This window comes from Crotalus tigris, unplaced genomic scaffold, assembly GCF_016545835.1.
Source record: "Crotalus tigris isolate CLP2741 ecotype Arizona unplaced genomic scaffold, ASM1654583v1 scf7180000024290.1160143, whole genome shotgun sequence".
Taxonomy (NCBI): Eukaryota; Metazoa; Chordata; class Lepidosauria; order Squamata; family Viperidae; genus Crotalus; species Crotalus tigris.
The window spans coordinates 499,495-521,169 of NW_024100463.1; the positions used below are offsets into that span (position 1 = coordinate 499,495).

General features: G+C 37.3%; 1 protein-coding gene across 1 annotated transcript in view; it reads left to right on the forward strand.

The window, feature by feature from the left end:
* Positions 1-21,675, forward strand: part of THSD7B (thrombospondin type 1 domain containing 7B) — a 338,191-nt gene that overhangs the window by 105,437 nt on the left and 211,079 nt on the right. The window contains exons 7-8 of the mRNA XM_039323974.1: positions 10,449-10,643; positions 18,822-19,056. Of these exons, the coding sequence (XP_039179908.1) occupies positions 10,449-10,643; positions 18,822-19,056 (430 nt within the window). The remainder of the gene's footprint in view (positions 1-10,448; positions 10,644-18,821; positions 19,057-21,675) is intronic.

Consider the following 21,675-nt stretch of genomic DNA (forward strand, 5'->3'; position numbering starts at 1 on the left):
TATATAAAAACTAAGAGCATTGTTTGATCAGTTATTCATTTCAAAGGAATAGTAGACACCCTTCCAAGAGCCACATTTACACTAATATTATATATATTATTTTATATATAATCATAATAGCTCTTTTCTTAATTCCCTTTGCCCAGAGTACCTTCCATTTATGCATCACAATCAATCTGACTATGTCTGTGTGTATATACCATATTATTCTTGTTTAAAAATACGTCTTGGCTATCAAGACTTTTGAATGACATAGAACCAGCAACACATTAATAGGTTGGCATCTGTTCAGACTTGCATTTCAGTACGTTTTCCAGCTGATGGGAGGCGCAAGCAGCTACATTCATCCACGTAGAGTTCAAACCATTATATTCTGCTAATAATACAGGAATCTCCCAGACTGCTTGACTTCCTTTGGAACAGGTAAGGTTCAATGGAGCTTAGTGGAGATCACTCCTGGATCTCATGTGGTTGCACTACAATTCAAGATTAATTCCCATTTTGATTCCTCCCTATCTGACTAGGTATTCCCAACACCTCCTTTGGTTCTCTGATTTTCAGCAGTGCTTTTCCCAATGGATTATAGGCATTATTCATGCTGCATGTTAATTTGTAAACTTGCTACCTCCAGATAAAACCAAAGGTTACTCTGCTAGGACAACTAACTTCTCTGTAGCCCTAATTTGAAGTGTATTGCTCTAGGATGTTGATAGAACTGTGATATGGTCTAGTGTATTTTTATCAAATGGTATCACCTCAACTTTAGCACTAGGGCTCAGCTTTGTTAAATTTATTAAGACTGCATCTTTCTGTTCTTCCTTAGGATCATCCATATGCCATTTTCAGTTAAATTTGTTGTTGTCTCTGTGTAATGCACAAAGACTGGTGAAAAGTACAAATGAAGTGGCTTATAATTATGGTGGTCTGAGTTGTCACTTGTGCGTGAATACATCAAGGTTTCTTGCCATCCTTCATGCTTGATCCTTCCTTCCTCACATTTGGCATGTGCTAGCAGACAAGAACTGAATCACTGTGGTAAACTAATCCTTGATCAACAGGTGAAAAAATAAAAAGAGTTTAGAATTCCATTAATATTATCATGAAACCCTACTGGTTCAATTCTATTTATTTAATTATTTGATAAATTTCAGTTTCCATCCAGAGCTCTAGATAATATTCAGTCCTCATTTTCCCACTGCAACAATCCTGTGAAATAGCTTGGGCTCAGAGATAGTGACCCATGTCTTGAAGGGAGGGATATGGCTCTCTTCTAGCAGCTTAACTGCTACAACACCCTAGCTCAGGGGTAGGCAACCTTGGCTCTTTTCTGACTTGTGGACTCCCAGAATTCCTGAGCCAGCATGAAGTTGAAGTCCACAAGTCAGAAAAGAGCCAAGGTTGCCTACCCTTGCCCTAGCTTAATGAGCATAGCCTTACATCAAGAATTCTATCTCTTGCACTCATCCAGTGTTGCTGAAATAACAATTGGTGCCAGGGTTATTAACAGTATGACTTTCTGAAGAAGCCAAGTCTTTCTATGTATGGTTGAACATACTTTGGTTTCCTAACAACAACAACAACAACAACAACAACAATGATAAAGTTGGAAGGGATGTTGGAGGTCATCTAGTCCAACCCCCTGCTCAGGCAGGAAACCCTATACCATTTCGGACAAATGGCTGTCCACTTTCTTCTTAAAAACTTGCAGTGTTGGTGCATTCACCGCTTCTGGAGGCAGGTTGTTCCATTGGTTAATTGTTCTAATTGTCAGGAAGTTTCTTGTTAGTTCTAGGTTGCTTCTCTCCTTGCTTAATTTCCACCCATTGCTTCTTGTCCTGCCTTCAGGTGCTTTGGAAAATAGCTTGACTCCCTCTTCTTTGTGGCAACCCCTGAGATATTGGAACACTGCTATCATGTCCCCCTCTCGTCCTTCTCTTCATTAAACTAGACATATCCAATTCCAGCAACCATTCCTTATATGTTTTAACCTCCAGTCCCCTAATCATCTTTGTTGCTCTTCTCTGTACTCTTTCTAGAGTCTCAGCATCTTTTTTACATCGTGGTGACCAAAACTGGATGCAGTATTCCAAGTGTGGCCTTACAAGGCATTGTAAAGTAGTATTAATACTTCATGTGATCTTGATTCTATCCCTCTTTTAATGCAGCCTAGCACTGTGTTGGCCTTTTTGGCAGCTGCAGCACACTGCTGGCTCATATTCAAATGATTGTCCATTAGGACTCCGAGATCCCTCTCACAGTTACTAATGTTGAGCAAGGTACCCCCTATACTATTCCTGTACATTTGGTTTTTCTTACCTAAATGTAGAACCTTACTTTTTTCACCATTGAATTTCATTTTGTTAGATAGCGCCCAGTGTTCAAGTCTGTCCAGAGCCTCCTGTATCTTAAGCCTGTCTTCTGGAGTGTTGGCTATTCCTGCCAGCTTGGTTTCGTCTGCAAATTTGATGAGTTCCCCATGTATCCCCTCTTCCATATTGTTGATGAAGATGTTGAAGAGCACTGGGCCCAGAACAGAGCCCTGGGGCACCCCACTACACACTTCCCTCCATGTAGACGCGGTTCCATTGAGGACCACACGCTGAGTATGGCCGGTCAGCCAGCTACGGATCCATCTGGTGGTGATGACGGATCCATCTGGTGGTGCTGGATAATATCCCAGTGGAGTTCCCAGGGCTGAATTGTAGGATTCACGGGATACTTTCTAGAATTTGTTCAGTTCTCTCATTAATGCTTCTTTCTCTCCTCACCCCCATCCCTACCTCTGTCTTCATATTGCATGAGTGACTCTTGAATCTTAGTACATTTAGCAAAAAATGATTCTCACTGAACAAGGGCAGACTTGCCTCAAATTGTATAGAAACCATTCAAAAATGTTTCACATTGTGTTTTATTACCTTGCTTTGTTACAACTTCATAATGTTCAGATTAAAAAAAAAGGTTGTGTTATCTGTACATTGGCAGATAACTACTGAGGAATGGAATAGGAAGAATTAAAAAAAGATGTTATTTGCAATTGTAAAAGCAGAACAAGAATAATTAAATGGAACTGTAAAGGATAGAGGGATTTTACACATAGATATGTTTTTCTCCCAGGGTTTCCATATAAAGATTTGATTTTGCAGCGGACTGAAGCCTAGTAATGCAGGATAAAAATAACACATTTCCTCCCAGGTCACCGGGAAATAATGGAGGATTTTAACCTGTTCAAGGTTCAGAAAGAATGGGAAAGACAGGTTGGTTTCAGGGAATTTAGGAAAGCTTTCTCTCTGTGTATCGTATAGTTATTAAGCATTTATTAATGTAAGAAAATTACAAGATATCTGCAAAGTGATATTGGCCCGAAATCGAAGAGCTACTATAGAAAACATTAAACATTGAAGAGAAAGAACTGAGAGTTAAACTGCCAGATCCATCATTAAAAAAAAATCTATCAAAAGAGAGCCCAAGAGGAGGGAAATAAAGAGAAAAGTCCCCATGGCTATCAGGATTATGATGTATAAAGAGAATCATTGAGCAAAACCTGACAGAGAAAAATGAGAGAATTAGAGAAAGAAAAAGCAACCGAGCAAGGAACAATGTTCCCCAAACTCTAGTAAGAACCCACTTTGCATTCAGCTGACGGAGGAATCTTTTAAATTACCCTGACTTTCATCATTAAAGTTAAGAGGGCTAAAGCATCATCTCTGGTTAGTCTCTGAAACAGGAGGGGAAGTCCTGGAAGTGTTTCTAGGATGGAAAGGCCATTGAGAACCACTTTGATCTAGTGTTTAAAGGAATCAGGCTAGAAAGCAGAAGAACGTGAGTTCTAGTCCCACCTTAACTACGAAAGCCAGCTGGCTGACTTTGGGCTGGTCACTCTCTCAATTCACGTCACAGGATTGTTATGGGGAAAAATAGAAGGAAGAAGGTGTGTTGGATAAGTTTGCCAGCTTGAGTTTTTTGTAAAATGAATGAATGAATGAAATGTTCTGTGTTCTATTCCAATTTCCACTAGATACAATCCCATGAATGGATCTACTTCTCTTTTAGAATTATTTGTGTTCCTTGCCATCAGTTAACCTTATATTACAAATTATATGAAGCTTTGCACTGTGTGAAACAACTAAGCCATTTTGACATTTCTTTAAATTCATGTTGTTTCCTTTCTCATGTTGTTACCTGTTTTCTTGAACCATGTCCACGTACTCTGAAACGTTCATGTTATTTTCCATTTTCCCTTTGTTAAACATTATTTCTTTGCTTGTTTTTTTTCTCTCTCTCTGACATTTCTAATTCTTTTCTGTATTTTATTTGCTCCCCTCCCCTAACTTCCTCTCTCAATTTCTGAAATAGTGTTAGGTTATTTCCCACCCTGATGGTTACGCTGACAAACTGACAACACAGCTTGTTGGATTTATGTTAACTGAAACCAGCATCCAGATAGCAGTGTCTGTGTGATGTAGGCTTTCCAGTTGGAAAGGCAATGCTATGAGATTAGAATTCCTAGGATTTGATTTGGTGGCTCAGGATGGAAATAAAAGCCAATGACAACACTGCTAAGAGCTGAGTACATTACAAATGATTATATCAAATCAATCTTTTCCTGCTAAATTGTATTATTATTGTTACCTAGTATTTAAATGGAACAGTTCCTTTGCCTAATTAGATGTCTGAGAGTAGATTTTTACTCATTAAGACAATTTATCCTCAAAGATTTAAAATTGCTATTAGTTAGCAGGCAAATGGTAACTTTGATTTCCTTCTGTCTCCATTCCTGAATTTACTACCATCTTCTGACATCTTTGTTATAGAGAAGCAGTTACTCAATGTTTATTGGTATTGTTTCCCAAGATTTAAATGAGATATAAATTTTTATAGCAAGCATGGTATTTTAATGGCTGTTTCATTATTTTACAAGGAGAACAAGAATAGATACAAGAAGTAATATTGACGGACAGCATGCCATTAAATAAACAAAACTATTGCTTGAGTCATTTGTGTGCAAATCAGGATCTTTTTTTAGTGCCTGGTTGCAAAATTATATACAATCCAACATTGCTTTGGACAACATAACAACCACACAAAATAATGCTATGTGCTGTCCACTGGAGGAAAAGAAAGATCTTGTTGTAAAACTTGTAATTATGAAGTAATTCTCTGCAACTCTCATTCCAAATTCCCTAATTTCCAGTTCATTCTTATTATTAGTTTTAGATAGGTAAACTAGTGATCATGTGAGCCTATTGCTATTACAAGTGGTCCTCGACTTACGTCTTCAATTGAGCCCAAATTTTTTGTTGCTAAGTGAGACAGCTGAGTTTTGCCCCAGTTTATGACCTTTCTTGCCAGCTTGTTGAGTGAATCCTTGCAATTGTTAAGAGAACACGTAACATTTAACTGCAGTGTTAAGGGAGTCTGGCTTCCTCCTTGATTTATCTTGTCAGGTCGCACAAAGTGATCACATGATGCTGGGAGCCTGCAACTGTCATGAATACATGCCAGTCGCCAAGCATCCGGAATTTGATCACAAGACTGTGGGGATGCTGCCATTGTTGTAAGTGTGGGAAACAGTCATCAGTCATCTATTTCAGTGCTGTTGTAACTTCAGACAGTCAGTAAATGAATGATTGTAAGTCGAGCACTAGCAGATTTATTAATTAATTCTTGCATGTAGTAACTGAGCTGTATGGAGCTGAATTTTAACTAACCTTCTCTTTCTTCAAGCTCGCCCTAAATATCTCTCTCATCTGCTGGGATTTTTTTTTCTTTTAGAACAGAATGGAAAGAGGTTTAGATAGCTTAGGTTTAAAGGGGAATTGGTAAAATTGGTTCCTTCTTTCATGAGCGTCAATCCTCTCAAGATGAAAGCCAAGATCTTAATAGAATATGACTGATGACCAAAGAGTCATCTATCCAGAAGAAAGAAGAGAAACACCCTGGTGGGATGGTGGCCCAGCCTTTGGTACTGAAGACTTATTAAGGCCATTATATTAATGTGGATTTGCCCATCAATTTCACAGAAAGCCAGAGTCCCAAAGATGCTTTTTCAAAAGGCAACTGGACTTCCTTTGTTTTTCCTTGAAGATATTTCGCTTCTCACCCAAGAAGCTTCAGAAGTCAGTCAGAACTGAAGAAGCTTCTTGGATGAGAAGTGAAAGTCTTCAAGGAAAAACAAAGAAAGTCCACTTGCCTTTTGAAAAAGCACCTTTGGGACAACCAGGACCTGGATGACTGAGGATCTCCATAAACAGAAAGCCAGTGTCAAATAATTTGTTTCATCATCTACAGTTTATTATTTTGAGGAAAGTCGAAGAAATTAGAAATATATCTTTGGCAGTTGCTATAGATATCTTGTAACCAGTGAATTTTGGATAAATGGATTGTTTTGTTTTCAGTCACTTTTGTCCAGTGTGAGAATAAAGCCACCTTTTTATAAGATAAGAAAATTGGTGGCAACATTGTATGATAGGATGAAACTGCAATAAACTCCTCTTTGGCATTCTTGTTTCCTTGACTGTTTTACATTTCTCATATACTGGGATTTTGAATAAAAGATTTGTATAATTCATTTGGCAAACCGTCCAGTGTTATTCTTATGAAATTATTTTCCAATATTGCTTTTTCAAATTGTGCTGAAGCAGGTGATATTCAGCACTTGTTATGTACTTTATTTTTCACCTGCATAAATATTTTCTTGAGATAACTTGAAACCCATGATCATGTTAGTTCTTCTTTTCTTCGGTAATTCTATTCCTTGTTTTAGAGGTTATAGCAATAGTACCATTATTACTACAAGCTAGAATTTTTACTTCTGTCCACATGGAATAGAAGAAACATTATAAAATGTAAATTATTTGAATTGTAGCTGTGAAAGTTGGGAGAGGGACACGTATTCTGTGTTTTCTTTGAAAAATGTGGCAAATAAGATAGATTATTTATTTATTATATATCAAATTTAGAAACTGCCGATCTAATTCCCAGAGCAAATCTGTGATACACTTATTTTAAATAGAAACTGTGAAAAGATATTTATTTACTTACATACTAATTTACAAGTTGGCTCCTGTAACCCATCAAAAATTCTCAGGGTTAAAATAACTTTAAAGGGTTTTCTATAACTTTTTCATGACTCTAGTTTTCAGAATCTAGTAACAGCTGCCATCCAGGCAGATTCTCAAAATCCTTGCAAGGATTTCAGAATGACTTATGGAGACAAGCACATAATTGGTGCATGGTTTAATTCTTTTTCGCCTGCCCCCGCCCTCCCCTTTTAGCTCATCTGCTGTCAGCTAGAATATCCAGAGTGGTGTTGCTACAATAAGCCATTCTCAGAGAATGACTAAATGACAGGTGCAAGAGAATCTTGGCAAATGTGTCATGGAAAGAGATTGATGTTCATTCATGATGAGAAGTCTTGTTTATTTTGACGTTTATTTCATCATTCAGCATGCTAGAATAAATATACAATGATCATGAAAGCTAAGCTTCATCATCTTCAATCATACAAGGAAGTCAGAGATAGAGAGAGAGAGAGGGGGAGAGAGAGAGGGAGGGAGGGAAAGGGAGAGAGAGAGAGAGAGAGGAAGAGAGAGAGGGAGGGAGGGAAAGGGAGAGAGAGAGAGAGAGGGAGAGAGAGGGAGAGAGAGAGAGAGAAATGCATGCATGCATCCATCCATCCATACATACATACATTCATTTTGGAATAATTGCTTGCTCGATTCTCAATTCTCTTTATTATTCCCCATAATATTCTTGAAATGTTTTATTTGGATTTTAGAGAGTATGAAGCTGCTCTCATTTAGAAATATAAATATAGAAATTATTGATGCACGTTTGACAGCTGCTTCCACTGGCAACTTGTGTCTTTTTGCAAAGACAAAGAAATATAGATCTCTTCTCCCTACATTATCATCATAAAACAAATCTCTTTTTTTCTCTTTCTCCTTCAAGTGCATTTCTGAGTTTTATTGCTATCTCCTCTTCATATTTAAATTACTTGCCTATATTGGGTCAATCCTGGGTTCCTTAAATATAACAAAAGCAGATATCCTGAGGGAGGAGGAAAGTTATTCAGAGTGAAAATGTTTGTACAGGGATACAGATTTCAGATTTAAAGAGCTTGTACTGGGGAATTGTTCAGAGCTGATATCCATAATTCAGTCCAGTTTTCTGTGTTTTATCTGCGTGCATATCACCATGTTCTATTTTCAAGTGCCCCAAAAGGCCAGAATCATCTAAACATGTGTACTTCCCTTATCTTTTCAAGAGAGCATATAAACTTCTCTTATGTTGCTCTATGATCAGAATTATTAAGTATTTGGTTCAGATTCTCAGTGGACATAATTTCATCAAACGTTTACTGAAAATCTTTGCCATATTCTTTTGAAGCTTGCAGTTGACAACTAGAGACACCCCCCCTTTTTTATGAGTGCCTTGTTACTTGTTTTGTGGCCCTAATATATATATATATATATATATATGTCTTAATTGTTTTTATGATAGAAAATCCTCGAATTCTGGGAAGGATATAAACCAGCTGTTTATTGTTAAAAAACTTAAACAATAAAAACAACTATTTACAATACTAAAAACAACCTAAGCTTTCGCTGGGCCACTGCCAGCGTCATTAGAGTGAGTGTCAGGGGGTTGGGGAGTTTTCTTATAAACCTTGCTAACTCAGTTTCTTGCCCATTGACTGTGTGATAGGGCCATCTGTCCTTATTGACTGTAATTGCCTCAGTTGTCCTGCCCCCCCATTTGCATTCCATTTTCACAGCCTACTTTCTTTCCATTGTTTCTTTTTCCACTCTTCCCATCCTTGTCAATCCCATCTTTCCTAATGTTGTTGCTGTTGGTGTATTTTCTGACTGCCCCCTCCACAATCATTCTGGGCCACACATCTGGGTCCGGTATTGTAGGTGCCTTTCCACTGCTGCTTCCCCCATTTTTCCCATTTATCCACCTGCAGTTCTTGCCCTCTGCTGCTTATCCCTATTGACCCTGTTCCCTCCGGTTTCCCTTTGTGTTTAGGCGCACGCACGCACGGTAGCCTCCTGTCCCACTGTCTCATCCACATTCGATCAGCTGGGGTGACTGCTGGGTCACTCCCAGGTTCACTCCATCGTCTGCGCCCAGCAGATGGCTCTCCATGTGCAGGCGTGCACGTGTTCTCCCTCCCTGTCTTGTCCATATCTAATCAGCTGGTGTTCCTACAGGAGTATATATACAACCTCAATTATGGAGTTTGAGGACTTTAAAAGTCTCATTTAAAATATTAGCTATCTAACTATTTCACTGTAATGAGTTAATTGTATAATGCTTTGAAGACTCTAGGAAGTCTGAAAATGAAATAATAGATGTTCTGAATTTGAACTTTTTTAATATGACTTGTAAGACAAGGGTCCCCAACCCCCGGTCTGTGGACTGGCACCAGTCCCCGGCATGCCAGAAGCCAGTCCGCGCAAAAAAGCAAAGCCCCATCAGCAGGATGCAGGCAGTACATGATAGCATGCCCCCTCTGGTCTGCGGAAAATCTCTCTTCACAGAACCAGTCCCTGGTGCCCCAAAGGTTGGGGACCTCTGTTGTAGGAGATTTCAAAAATATGGTTTTGCATCTTATAAATGTGATTACTGGCAAGTTAAGGGAGTTGAAATATGTCCTCTCTTATTTTGCAAAGATATTCTGATCCACACATGACAATATTTCAGTAAGATCAGACCCTAATATAGTATCATGTATTGAAGGTCTCTTGTAATTTATTGTTATATAGTGACGTCTATTGTTTTGTATTGCTATGCCTCCATGGGTTTATAATCATTGGAAATTTTAACACAGCACACTACCTGAGCAAAATGGTTCGGCTGAGATCGGCATATGTGAGACTGATTGGGGTAGATTATAGGGGCGATAGTGAAATATAATTTTATCATATTTTATCTATCTACATCTTAAAATTGCCATATTTGATTCAAATTTCATTTTAAAAATGTATTTTATCCTAATTTCATTTTAAATTGTATTTTATTTCTATTTTATTCTAAATTATATTTTAACTAATTCCATTCTAAATTGTTTTTACTGCATTTTAGTATAACTTGTGTTTGGAACTCTGCACTTTGATATGGCCCATGGGCTAATCAATAAAGATGATGATGATGATGATGATGATCATCATCATCATCGGAAATTAATAATATATGGATGATGAGCTAATGCCCTCTCTGCACTCTTAGAAAGTTTCAGCAGTTGGCCCAAAGAAAGTGGTGGTGATTGAATCCCTATTAAGTAGGAGGATGTACATTGCACACACCTGCCATTTGTCAACACAAAGGAAAAGATGTATGAACTGATGAACATTTGTTCCTCCCTATCTTGTTCTTCATAGTGATACTAATGATCTTTATTTTGATCAAAGTATTTTATGTTGGCTTCTTCTTTTTTTTTTTAGGTGAGGATGTAGCTGATGATTTTTGTGCTGATTCTCCATCACCTTCTAAAACAACAACTTGTGAAGTACCCTGTGGAATGGATTGTGTTGTGACGGAGTGGTCACAATGGTCACCTTGTTCTCACTCCTGTTCCAATAAAAATTCAGAGGGCAGGCAAAGCAGAACAACATCTGTACTGGCATTACCAGGAGAAGGTAAACAGTGGTTTTTTTTAAGCTTATTCGTTCGTTTCCGAATAGAATTCCTCTCAAGTACCAAAGCTGGCATAGTGCTTGGGAATCTTTGTCTATCAGAAGATCCTGTATATGCTAAAGTTTTATTCCAATGATTTCCAAACATGTAGATCACAGACTTCAGATCACCACTGACTTGAGAAAATGTATTTGTCTTTAGGATGCTGTGGGAGTCAATATATGAGGTGAATAAAATAATAGAAATCTTTTTTTGATAGTGTTAGGTTTTCAACATAGAGTTACATCTAATTTTTTTTTTAGTATGACAGTTTGTTTCTCTTTCTAAAGTCTTTAGAGTTTTATACTAGGGACTGTCATACTTGTCAGAAACCACAATCAATAATCGTTATGAACATAGATGGCTGGAATTATCAGGTGTAAATTTTTAAAATGTAAAATGGTGTGCATGTGTGTGTGTGTGTGTGTGTGTATGTGTGTATAGAGAGAAAGAGACAAAGAGACAAAGAGAGTCTGAATAAAGAATAGTCTTCAGGGGATTTGACTTTTCAAGGTTGTGTTCTGTTTCACATTCCAATTCAATGCCTTCCCAAGTGAATTGTTATCATTTTTTTAACAGTTATTATTAACTTACAACTTGGGGAAAAATTAAACCTACAAAGTTATATACAAATATCTACTAATTGATTATGACATTAAATTGCAGATGGTAACTCTGCAATCATGATATAATGAAGTTTTTAATATATCCAAATATTGTATGTATTTATTAGATTTTTTTAAATCTCACCTTTATTACTTTTTATAACTAGCTCAAGGCGGCAAACATATACAATACTTCTTCCTCCTCCTATCTCCCCATAACAGCAACCCTGTTATATATAAATGACAATGTGTGTTACAGGTAATGAAAACAACAACATGTCCCTACATCCAGGAAAGTGAAAAATTAATCTGGATATTTTCATGTTAACATGAAATGTATTTTCCTGCATATACCTAAATTCTACTTAATTTTTACCAAGTTAATGGATCTCAGAGAAACTAAGTCAAAGTGCTAAAATGTATTCATCTGGTTTTTATTTATAAAATAAGTTAACTGTGTTTAAAATTTACAGGAGTTAATTAAAAACAGAAGATGTGTCATTTCTGTTACTCATGGAATTGATCCATGAGAAGAATATTGCACAACACATAAAAATGAAGAAGAAAATGGGGTTCTAAAAAATAACCTACTCACATACTGTATATTAATATATGCAAATTCAATATATTTACATATATTAAATCATCCTATTTGTAAGGTCCTTCGGAGCAGATTTTGAAAGCCTGCATGAATGCGCACGTGGAATAATTTTACTGAATAAGCTGAATATCGTTTTTTTAAAGAAAGTAACTAAAATTAATGAAAATATCATACATTTCCTGTTCAGTGAATCAATGTATGCACAGCAACAGGCTAGAATAAATGGTTAATCATTACATTAATTTAGGGTCATTCTCTATATTGACTCTTAACACCCATATATGATTTGTCTTTAGCTTGACCTTTAGTTCTCTCAGTGCTTCATTCATTGCTGTCATAACTAAGTCCATCCATCTTGCTGCTAATCATCCTCTTCTGTTTACTTCAACTTTTCTGTCAGTATGGATTCCTCAAAGGAGTTGGGTCAGGACATAATGTGCATAAAGTGCAATAGTTTGGATCTGATCATTTGTATCATAAGTGAAAATTCTGGATTGATTTGTTCTATGATCCATTTATTTGTTTGCTTGGCTATCCATCATCTCAAGCATTATATAATATTAGGTAGAGACAATCACCCTAGTTACTAGCTGTACTTCAAAGACAATTTAATCCATAAAGGTGGTATAGGAGATGTCAGAGCTAGATGTCACTTAATTGTAAATACAGTAACTAATTTTACCCAGTTAATGGATCTCAGAGAAACTAAGTCAAAGTGCTAAAATTTATTCATCTGGTTTTTATTTATAAAATAAGTTAACTGTGTTTAAAATTTACAGGAGTTAATTAAAAACAAAAGATGTGTCATTTCTGTTACTCATGGAATTGATCCATGAGAAGAATATTGCACAACACATAAAAATGAAGAAGAAAATGGGGTTCTAAAAAATAATCTACTCACATACTGTATATTAATATATGCAAATTCAATATATTTACATATATTAAATCATCCTATTTGTAAGGTCCTTCGGAGCAGATTTTGAAGCCTGCATGAATGCACACGTGGAATAATTTGTACTGAATAAGCTGAATATCGTTTTTAAAGAAAGCAACTAAAATTAATAAAAATATCATACATTTCCTGTTCAGTGAATCAATGTATGCACAGCAACAGGCTAGAATAAATGGTTAATCATTACATTAATTTAGGGACATTCTCTATATTGACTCTTAATACCCATATATGATTTGTCTTTAGCTTGACCTTTAGTTCTCTCAGTGCTTCATTCATTGCTGTCATAATTAAGTCCATCCATCTTGCTGCTAATCATCCTCTTCTCTTTACTTCAACTTTTCTGTCAGTATGGATTCCTCAAAGGAGTTGCGTCAGGACATAATGTGCATAAAGTGCAATAGTTTGGATCTGATCATTTGTATCATAAGTGAAAATTCTGGATTGATTTGTTCTATGATCCATTTATTTGTTCGCTTGGCTATCCATCATCTCAAGCATTATGTAATATTAAGTAGAGACAATCACCCTAGTTATTAGCTGTACTTGAAAGACAATTTAATCCATAAAGGTGGTATAGGAGATGTCAGAGCTAGATGTCACTTAAAGAATTGTAAATACAGTAACTATATAATTTTTCATATAATAAGAAAACAACATTAATCATATAATTCCTGTGGAATGAAGGTTCATCAGCTGTATAGAAATCCTTCAATACATACAGGAAGCTGTACACCAAAGATAACCTCATCTACATATAAAAAGTAGAATGAAGTGGCTTGGGCTTGCATGTTTAAGTCCTCTGCTCCCTGGATGTGGATAGACTATCCCAAATTTGGATTCATCCCCTCAGGCTGCTTATTGCATCCCAATTATCCTGGCTTCAATTATCCTGACTTCACAGTGGAGCATCCATCTCATAGGTGGTCTGCATCAGAGGTAGCAGTTGTCCTGGAAAAATGGAAGGAGACCTTACTCCAGACCAATCCATACAGTGTGGAGGAGATTTAATCTAAAGTAATCAAGGGTGGCTTGTTATACCGGTAGTTGGCCTATGAGATTGTCCCCTGTGGCCAGTCCTTGGGTTGGTGGCAGTTCCAGTTTCCGCAGAAGAACCTTTGATTTTTCCTTTCGAAAGGAGCAGGTCAACTGGTCAGCCAGAAAGGGGGAAATGCTAAAATTGACTAGAACATTCCTGACTTAATACACGTTTAACTCTCCCTTTATCTTTTATGTGACTGGGAATTCCCTTTCCAGGGGCTATTCCTTTGGGGGACGCTCTGAGTCAGCCCATATGATGTAGACCAGACAAAGAAACAGATACCAGGTGTGCCTAAAACTGCTTTTATTAACATTGGCTAAATAATAAGTTTAAACATCCTTCTCCTCTTCTCTCTTTTATCTACACATTAATCTGGATAGGAAGTATCTGAAATGCTTCTTGGCCCTTCCCCTTCATCTGCCTTTTTTCTCCTAGTTGCCTTACAATGGATGCTCCCTCTCTCCATCAAAGTCATCCTTTCACTCTTTACACTTTAACTGTTCACCTCTCCTCAGGAAATATTCTTTGAAGTCATTTATTCTATCCTCGAATGTAACCTGCTTCCTCAACACAGAGCTCTTCAACAGCACTTCTCCAGCAGATGCCTCTCAGCTTCAGAAATTCAAATACCCAGTAAACGAGAGAAAAACTATGTTTTCTCCCTCAAGTGGTCAGTAGATCAAGAGGCAGGAGATAGTAAGTAAATATACATGAGCGATAAACAACAATAACAACAAGCATACAGCTTTCTCACATACCCAACTCCTCGTTTGAATTCCTAATCCATTAAAACTTATTCAGCAGCTGCATCTGGGTTGCCCATCTCCAGATAATCACTACCTGGATGAGTGATGAGCTCTTTGCTGTCATCTAGTAGTTTTCAATTGATAGTGGTAGGTTAACATTCCTTTAGAAAAGGGAGGGAGGGAGGGAGGGAGGGACTGAATGCTCTGACTTTATAGAGTGGAGGGGTCCAAATACCACTCTAGCACATATCTGGAGATTGACACTTTTAAAATAAAGAAAACATGCCAATGACTTTCCAGTGCCACATGAAGGACCTGTACAAACTACAACATAGCATGGTCCTGTTCCATGGAACTTTAAGGGCAAGTTGTGGGGCAGTGCAATTTATACCATGGTGATTCCCTCCTGGCTCTAAGAAGAGAGGAAAGCATGGGAAAGCAGCCCTGGAGATGAGCCTTGGAGGTACACAACAATGTTCCTTCCCTCAAATGGAAGAATTGTGGTTTAGTCAAGTTGACTTTCACTCTGGATTAAGAAATACAAGAAACTATCTTGTTTTGATATTGTGATCCTTCAGATTTGCCTGTGTGAATTTTAAGCATCAGTTTCTTTAGCCCAAACCAATTTTTAGACTCAATCTGCATCTTCATTGTAGTTTATCATCGTTAATGCATAAAGGGGAAATATTAAAAAAAATATTTTCCTATTTACCCGGAAATGTAATGATAACGATGATGATTTTATTTCTAAGCTTTATGTTCCCTTCAGTCTTATTTTATAGTTTTTTACAGCAATAATCTGATTAAATTATTTGATTATTATCTGGAGTAAAATATCACTGTTTAAGAATAGTTTAGTTTTATAGTAATCAGTGGCCTCCAATCTCCATTTAGACAGTATGTTTCACCAAATGTTTGAACAGATATTGCACTACTTCAGCCTTAGGAAGTGATGTGCTTCTGCAATGTCCTCCTTATCTTTCAAAAAAAACATTTGATGTTTTGGAAAGAGATAATTATTTACTAAGGAAGTCAATATCAATAACCTCTATTGTTATCAAAATTGTCTCTGATTGGCTCTGTTTTTTTTATTATTAAAAGCACTCTATATTTCCCTTATGGATAAAGATTCAGCAAAAATTCCATGAGTATTCAATAACGGTAAAAGCTTATAGACTCTTAACTATGCTGTAAAAAGTTTTTTGTTAAACTGGCTGCCTTGAATGAGACCCAGGAGGGACTAAGGGCAGGGAAGGGGCAAATACCTCAAAACACTGGACTTAAAAATGGACACACACACTTGTCCTTCACATCTGCTTCTAATTCCATGCTATTCTTCTCCCACTATCTGCACATAAGTAGCATTTGCAAGCATCCATGCAGAAGATGACTGGTTATTCTTCCCTTACCCCTACCATTATTTTGTTTTCATACACACACACACACACACACACACACACACAGAGAGAGAGAGAGAGAGAGAGAGAGAGAGAGAGAGAGAGAGAGAGAGAGAGAGAGAGAGAGAACTCGTTTTCCAAATTCCCATAAACATTTCCCTTGGTGGCCATGTTTTCTAAATGGCAGCTGGGAGAATTGAAAGCAGAAAGCACTAGAAATCCACCAGGACTTTCTAACTTGCTTAGCAGCACAGACAGATTGTAGCGAGTCCATCCGTCTCTCTTCGCTTTTTATGGGGCAGACATACTTGCATGTCCCCAAGAGGTCTATTTAATTGTCAAGGAGGCATCTCGTGTAAATATACTTAAGCATGAAGTCCCACAGAGCTACAAGTGAATTGCCATCAAGGGAGAAGAGACAATTTACAGACCTTTTGACTGATTTCACATGACAAGCAATATTTCTTTCAGTAGGATTGTGAATTTCTAGATAGAGCGTTTTTAAAAAAAAAAAAAAAAAAAAAAAGTCCTGAAATTGCCAGGTAGGCATTGAAATGTCTTTGGAACATACAACAATGGAACTAACGTGAGACTCTCTGTCAGAAGATTGACATTCAACTGAAAGTGGACCTTGCAACATGAGAATGACTCTAGACATTCCAGTAAATCATCAAGGAATAGCTGGGGGGGGGAGACATAGAAGCAGTGGTGGGATTCAGATATGTGAACAACTGGTTCTCTGTGTGGATGCCACTTCCAAAAGTCCATTCTGGGCCTGGGCAATAAAAAATTAGCTACCGGTTCTGCCGAACTGGTGCAAACTGGCTGAACCCACCACTGCATAGAGGTTCTAGAATGGCCAAGTCAAATTTCATTTTCAAATCTTTTTGAGATGCTGTGTGGTGATTTGAAATGGCTGTACATGCAAAACCTCTCAAACATTACAGGGCCAAACAACAACAACAACAACCCCAATATGGAACAATGGGGGAAAAATATTCCCAGCTGATGTCATAGACTAGTATACAGATATTTTAAAAGCCTGCTTGAGGTTATTTCTGCCAAGGGGGGCAATAGCAGATATTTTATCCAAGAATGGATTTGTTTTTTGCACTGAAGGAAATGGGATATCTGTTAATTTTTTGTTGAATAAATAATTGCCAATTTTCAGAATTGAGGCCTTTGAACTATGGTGCTGGAGAAAACTCCTGTGAGTCCCTTGGACTGCAAGGTGTTCAAACCGGTCAGTCCTAGAAAAGATCAACCCCGACTGCTCTTTAGAAGGTTAGATCCTGAAGTTGAAACTCAAATACTTTGGCCACCTAATGAAAAGGAAGGATTCACTGGAGGAGAGCCTAATGCTGGGAACGATTGAGGGCAATAGAAGAAGGGGACGACAGAGAATGATGGAGGATGGTTGGATGGAGTCACTGAAGCAGTAGTCGTGAGCTTAAATGGACTCCAGAAGATGGTAGAGGACAGGAAGGCCCGGAGGAACGTTGTCCATGGGGTCGCGATGGGTCGGACACGACTTCGCAGCTAACAACAACAACAATTTTCATATTTTTTTTTTGCTTAATGCCATACCATTTGAATGAAGATAAAATATTGAAATGTGTCAGGCATGAAAGACTAGGATCGCACATGAAGTTCCAATCCAACTGATTTATTATTGCATGCCTATGCACAGAAATCTATTCAACTAGCGGTTAGCACTATTTTGAGACTAGATAAAGATAAATGGAGTTCAAGAGGGTTTGGATTTGGTCCATTTATGGCTACATGGTGACTTTAGGCTGATTTCTGTTTTGACTCCATCCTCAGACTCTGCCACTGCTTCTCCTACAAAATGTCCAGACATGTAAAATAATAATAATAATAATAAAGTTTGCATGGGATGTACTGACTTTTTTCACGTGGCTGTAGAAGTAGGCTAAAGATAGATATTACCTGCAAGTAATATCAATTGTTCTAAATGCTGAGCTTTGGTCCAGGGAAAAGCAGCATAGCCACATTGTTGGATATTGATGTGTTGGTTAAAACCTTAACCTTCCAAATAATTGTAAAATTCAAGTTCTATATTTGTACGTTGAAAATATTAATTTCACATTTACAAGAGGCAGGTTTGCTTTTCTTTTTGTGCCAGTGCTCTACTGCAGGTAATCCTTGACTTATGACCACAACTGAGCCCAACATTTCTTTTGCTAAGTGAGACAATTGTTAAGTGAATTTTGCCCCATTTCACAACCTTTCTTGCCACAGTTGCCTAGTGAATCACTGCAAGTCTTTAAGATAGTAACCCGGTTGTTAAGTGAATCTGGCTTCCCCCATTGATTTTGCTTATCAGAAGATCGCAAAAGAGGATCATATGACCCTGGGACATTGCAACCGTCATAAATGTGAGTCGGTTGCCAAGTGTTTGCATTTTGGTCATGTGACCATGGGGATGCTGCAATGGTTGTAAGTGTGAAAAACAGTCATAAGTTACTTTTTCTGGTGCCATTGTAGCTTTGAACGGTCACTGAATGAACTGTTGTAAGTCGAGGACTACCTGTATTAGTGTTTTCTCTCTTGATTTTTTTTTCTTAAACTAACAAGACCTGGAGTCTTAAAAAGTTTGAAGATACCCATTTTAAGATATGGCTAATACATTTAAAGATTCCTCTTTTTGTTTGATTGACTGCTACAATGTGCACGACTTGGAACTTTGTTTATTGCAGGCAGGGTATTGTCTTGAACAGTGGCATTATCTTTGAACTGATTGTTACAGTTTGTGTTGCTTTTATCACACACAGGTGGAAAGCCTTGTCCTCCTCCTTCATCACTCCAGGAGTATCGACTGTGTAATGAACATTCTTGCAATCAGCTATACTGGGAAACCTCTGCATGGAGTCTCTGTTCAGAAAATGCCTTACTAACAACTCTGAATACTACTACCAGTTGGAACAACAAGGCAACCTGTGGAGTTGGAGTACAAACTAGGAGGGTCTTTTGTGTGAAAAATAACTCTGGCCAGGTCCCAGCTAAAAGGTACACAGTATAGTTATAATATTTGGTTTATTCTCCTCTGAATACTCTCATACTTCTAGTTCTATTCAAATTGGAGAAGACCATTGTAGCATTGTGCACTTAGCAAGATGGTGGACATCATTACCATATAACTCTTCTCATTCTTTCTCTAGTGAATCCATGCTTCCATTTCTAAGAGATGAGCAGAACTGCATTAAAGTGGTCGACAGGCAGTCAAATAGACAGAATGGTCTCTTCCATGCAAAGCATAAAATAGAAATTCAGGAGTGACTTAAATGTATGGAAATTGTCCTGGCATAGCTGCCATTTGCAGGAGCTATGAGTCCTGGAGGACCCCCAAGTTGTGCATAATTTCTGAGTTGGGGTATAAAACCCTATTCAGAGACAAAAGTAGTGCTCCCCTGGAATTGTTTGGCCCAAAGATGCAGTCTGTTCCTCTTCGTCTGGACTTAATTTCAGGTGTTAAGATTTCTGCTCACCTCCAACCTCAAGTTTCACTCTGAGAGAAGCTCCCATATCAGAAACAAAAATACTTGTGTGAGTAGTGCAGGGTTTGTAACTAAGTGTTATTTTAAACTGCTATGGGCAAAGTTTCTGGGCACATGAGGCCAAATTTTACTGAGCATCTTTACCAAATGATTCTAGGAAAATGCTTTCAAAATGGATTCTGTTTCCTTTAAGGTAAATTTGTTAGGAAAGTGTAGATTTTGAAAAATACTTTGCAAGAAGTATTTTAGACCTTAGGTGAATAAAGGCCCTCTCTGCTATTTTCTGGAACAGCCCCCAAAAGATATTGAAAGAGTCACATTAACTTTAATGAGGATGAGTCCTTAAAGCAACACCAGCATCTCTCTCTCTTTTTTTTTTTTTTCAGGATCACAAACACGCTTGTAAAAAAAAATAGCTTATTATTTTATGGAATAATAGGAAGGGGCTGTGTACACCTGAGGTCTGAAGTACTTTTTTCAAATCATATTTCAATTGTTCATAGCTCCTACAACCCAACCTCAGGTAAAAAAAAAAGATGCTGAATAACTACTACAGTACACCATTAGGTTTGATTGAAATTATATGAAAAACAATTGCAGCTGACCTAATCTGCTTGGCTTTAGTAACTGAGAGAAATACAGATGTTTCTGCATTTTTTCTCCCAAATCAAGACATTGTTAATTACTTTTGTGCTCTGTTAATGAGTCTAGAGAATTACAAACTAGTTTTTAATTCTTATTGCATCTTTCTATCTCTCTCTCTCTCTCTCAAAAAAAAAAAAAAAAAAACAAACCTCCTGAAAATGAGCAGGCTGTGTTGACTCTTGTACTGTTAATTAAAATGCTTTAAGATAATGAGACTAATTGATAAGAAAAAAACTCCCCTGTTCCTTCAGAAGAAAAAGCTTCATCAGCTTTTGTTTTTGTTCTCTATTCCATCATACATTGTTTAACACATAATTGGGTCTTTACTCTTATATAGAAGTCTAATGACATGGATATATTGCTGAAGCAAATGCAAGAATATTGTGATTGGCTTGGAATATCAGAAGAAGATGTGATCAGAAACAATAGTGAAAGAACATCTTCATCTCACATAATGTTAATTTAATGCCCATAGCCACAGAGATTCTGAAATTGGTACTTCTAATTTTTCAGTAGAAAAAATGATCTATTTTTTGGTCACTTCAGGGCGCATTTAGCCATACATGTCTCAGTGAATGTGAAGATCTGAAGAAAGCTTGTGCTAACATCTCTTGCCAGCCCTGGCTTCTTAGTCAACATAATCCAATTGATAATATTTTTCTCATTGACTTTGGAGTCTATTTTTCAGAAGAACAAGGGTGTCAATATTGAAAATTATTTAAGATCCTACTTTCTTCTGGACCTGGTAGTCATATTATCCAAACTCAGAAGAAGCCAGTTCAGATAAAATTAAAACCTGGGATTTATTTGGAAACTTCAAGTATTAACCACAACAAATGAAGAGAGTCTATAAGGGAGGCAGATAGATATATACATGTACATGCATACATATGTGAAGCTGATGGTGTGGCTTGATTATTAAAGAGGGTTAGCTTTGTCAGCTGTGGAAATAATAAATATAGTAAAGGGGAAATATTAAGCTAGGAAGGGTATTATGGGTTATTGATTGTAATGTGGGAAAAATAAATATTGGATGGAAATTTTTTTCAGATTTGTAATCACTTTGTTTTGTTGCATTGAGAGATTATTGGTAAAACTACTATTTATCTATCTGCAAAACAGCTCTGAGATAACAAAATTGAGGAGTCCTTGTTGCTGTCTCAGCTTGGTTGTTTTCTTGCAGACCAAGTTGCATTGCACATTAGGTAACATCTGCTAGAAGGGAGTGGAGTTAGCTCTCTGTTTATATATAGTGGCTTACCCTGCCAGTGTTGGTGGGAGTGTTTTTTTCTTCTTGGTAGTTCCTTGATTAAATTATGGTTCACTGTTTGATTGTTTGCATGAGTTAGTAGCTCTTAGATGGAGCTATTGCTTATTGCTTGATTATTGGTCTGGTATTAATCTTGGTGATAGTCCCTGTTTATCTGATTGTTAACTGCTGGTGAGGAGCTGTTCTGGTTATTTTTTTTTTCTTTTTAGGTTTTCA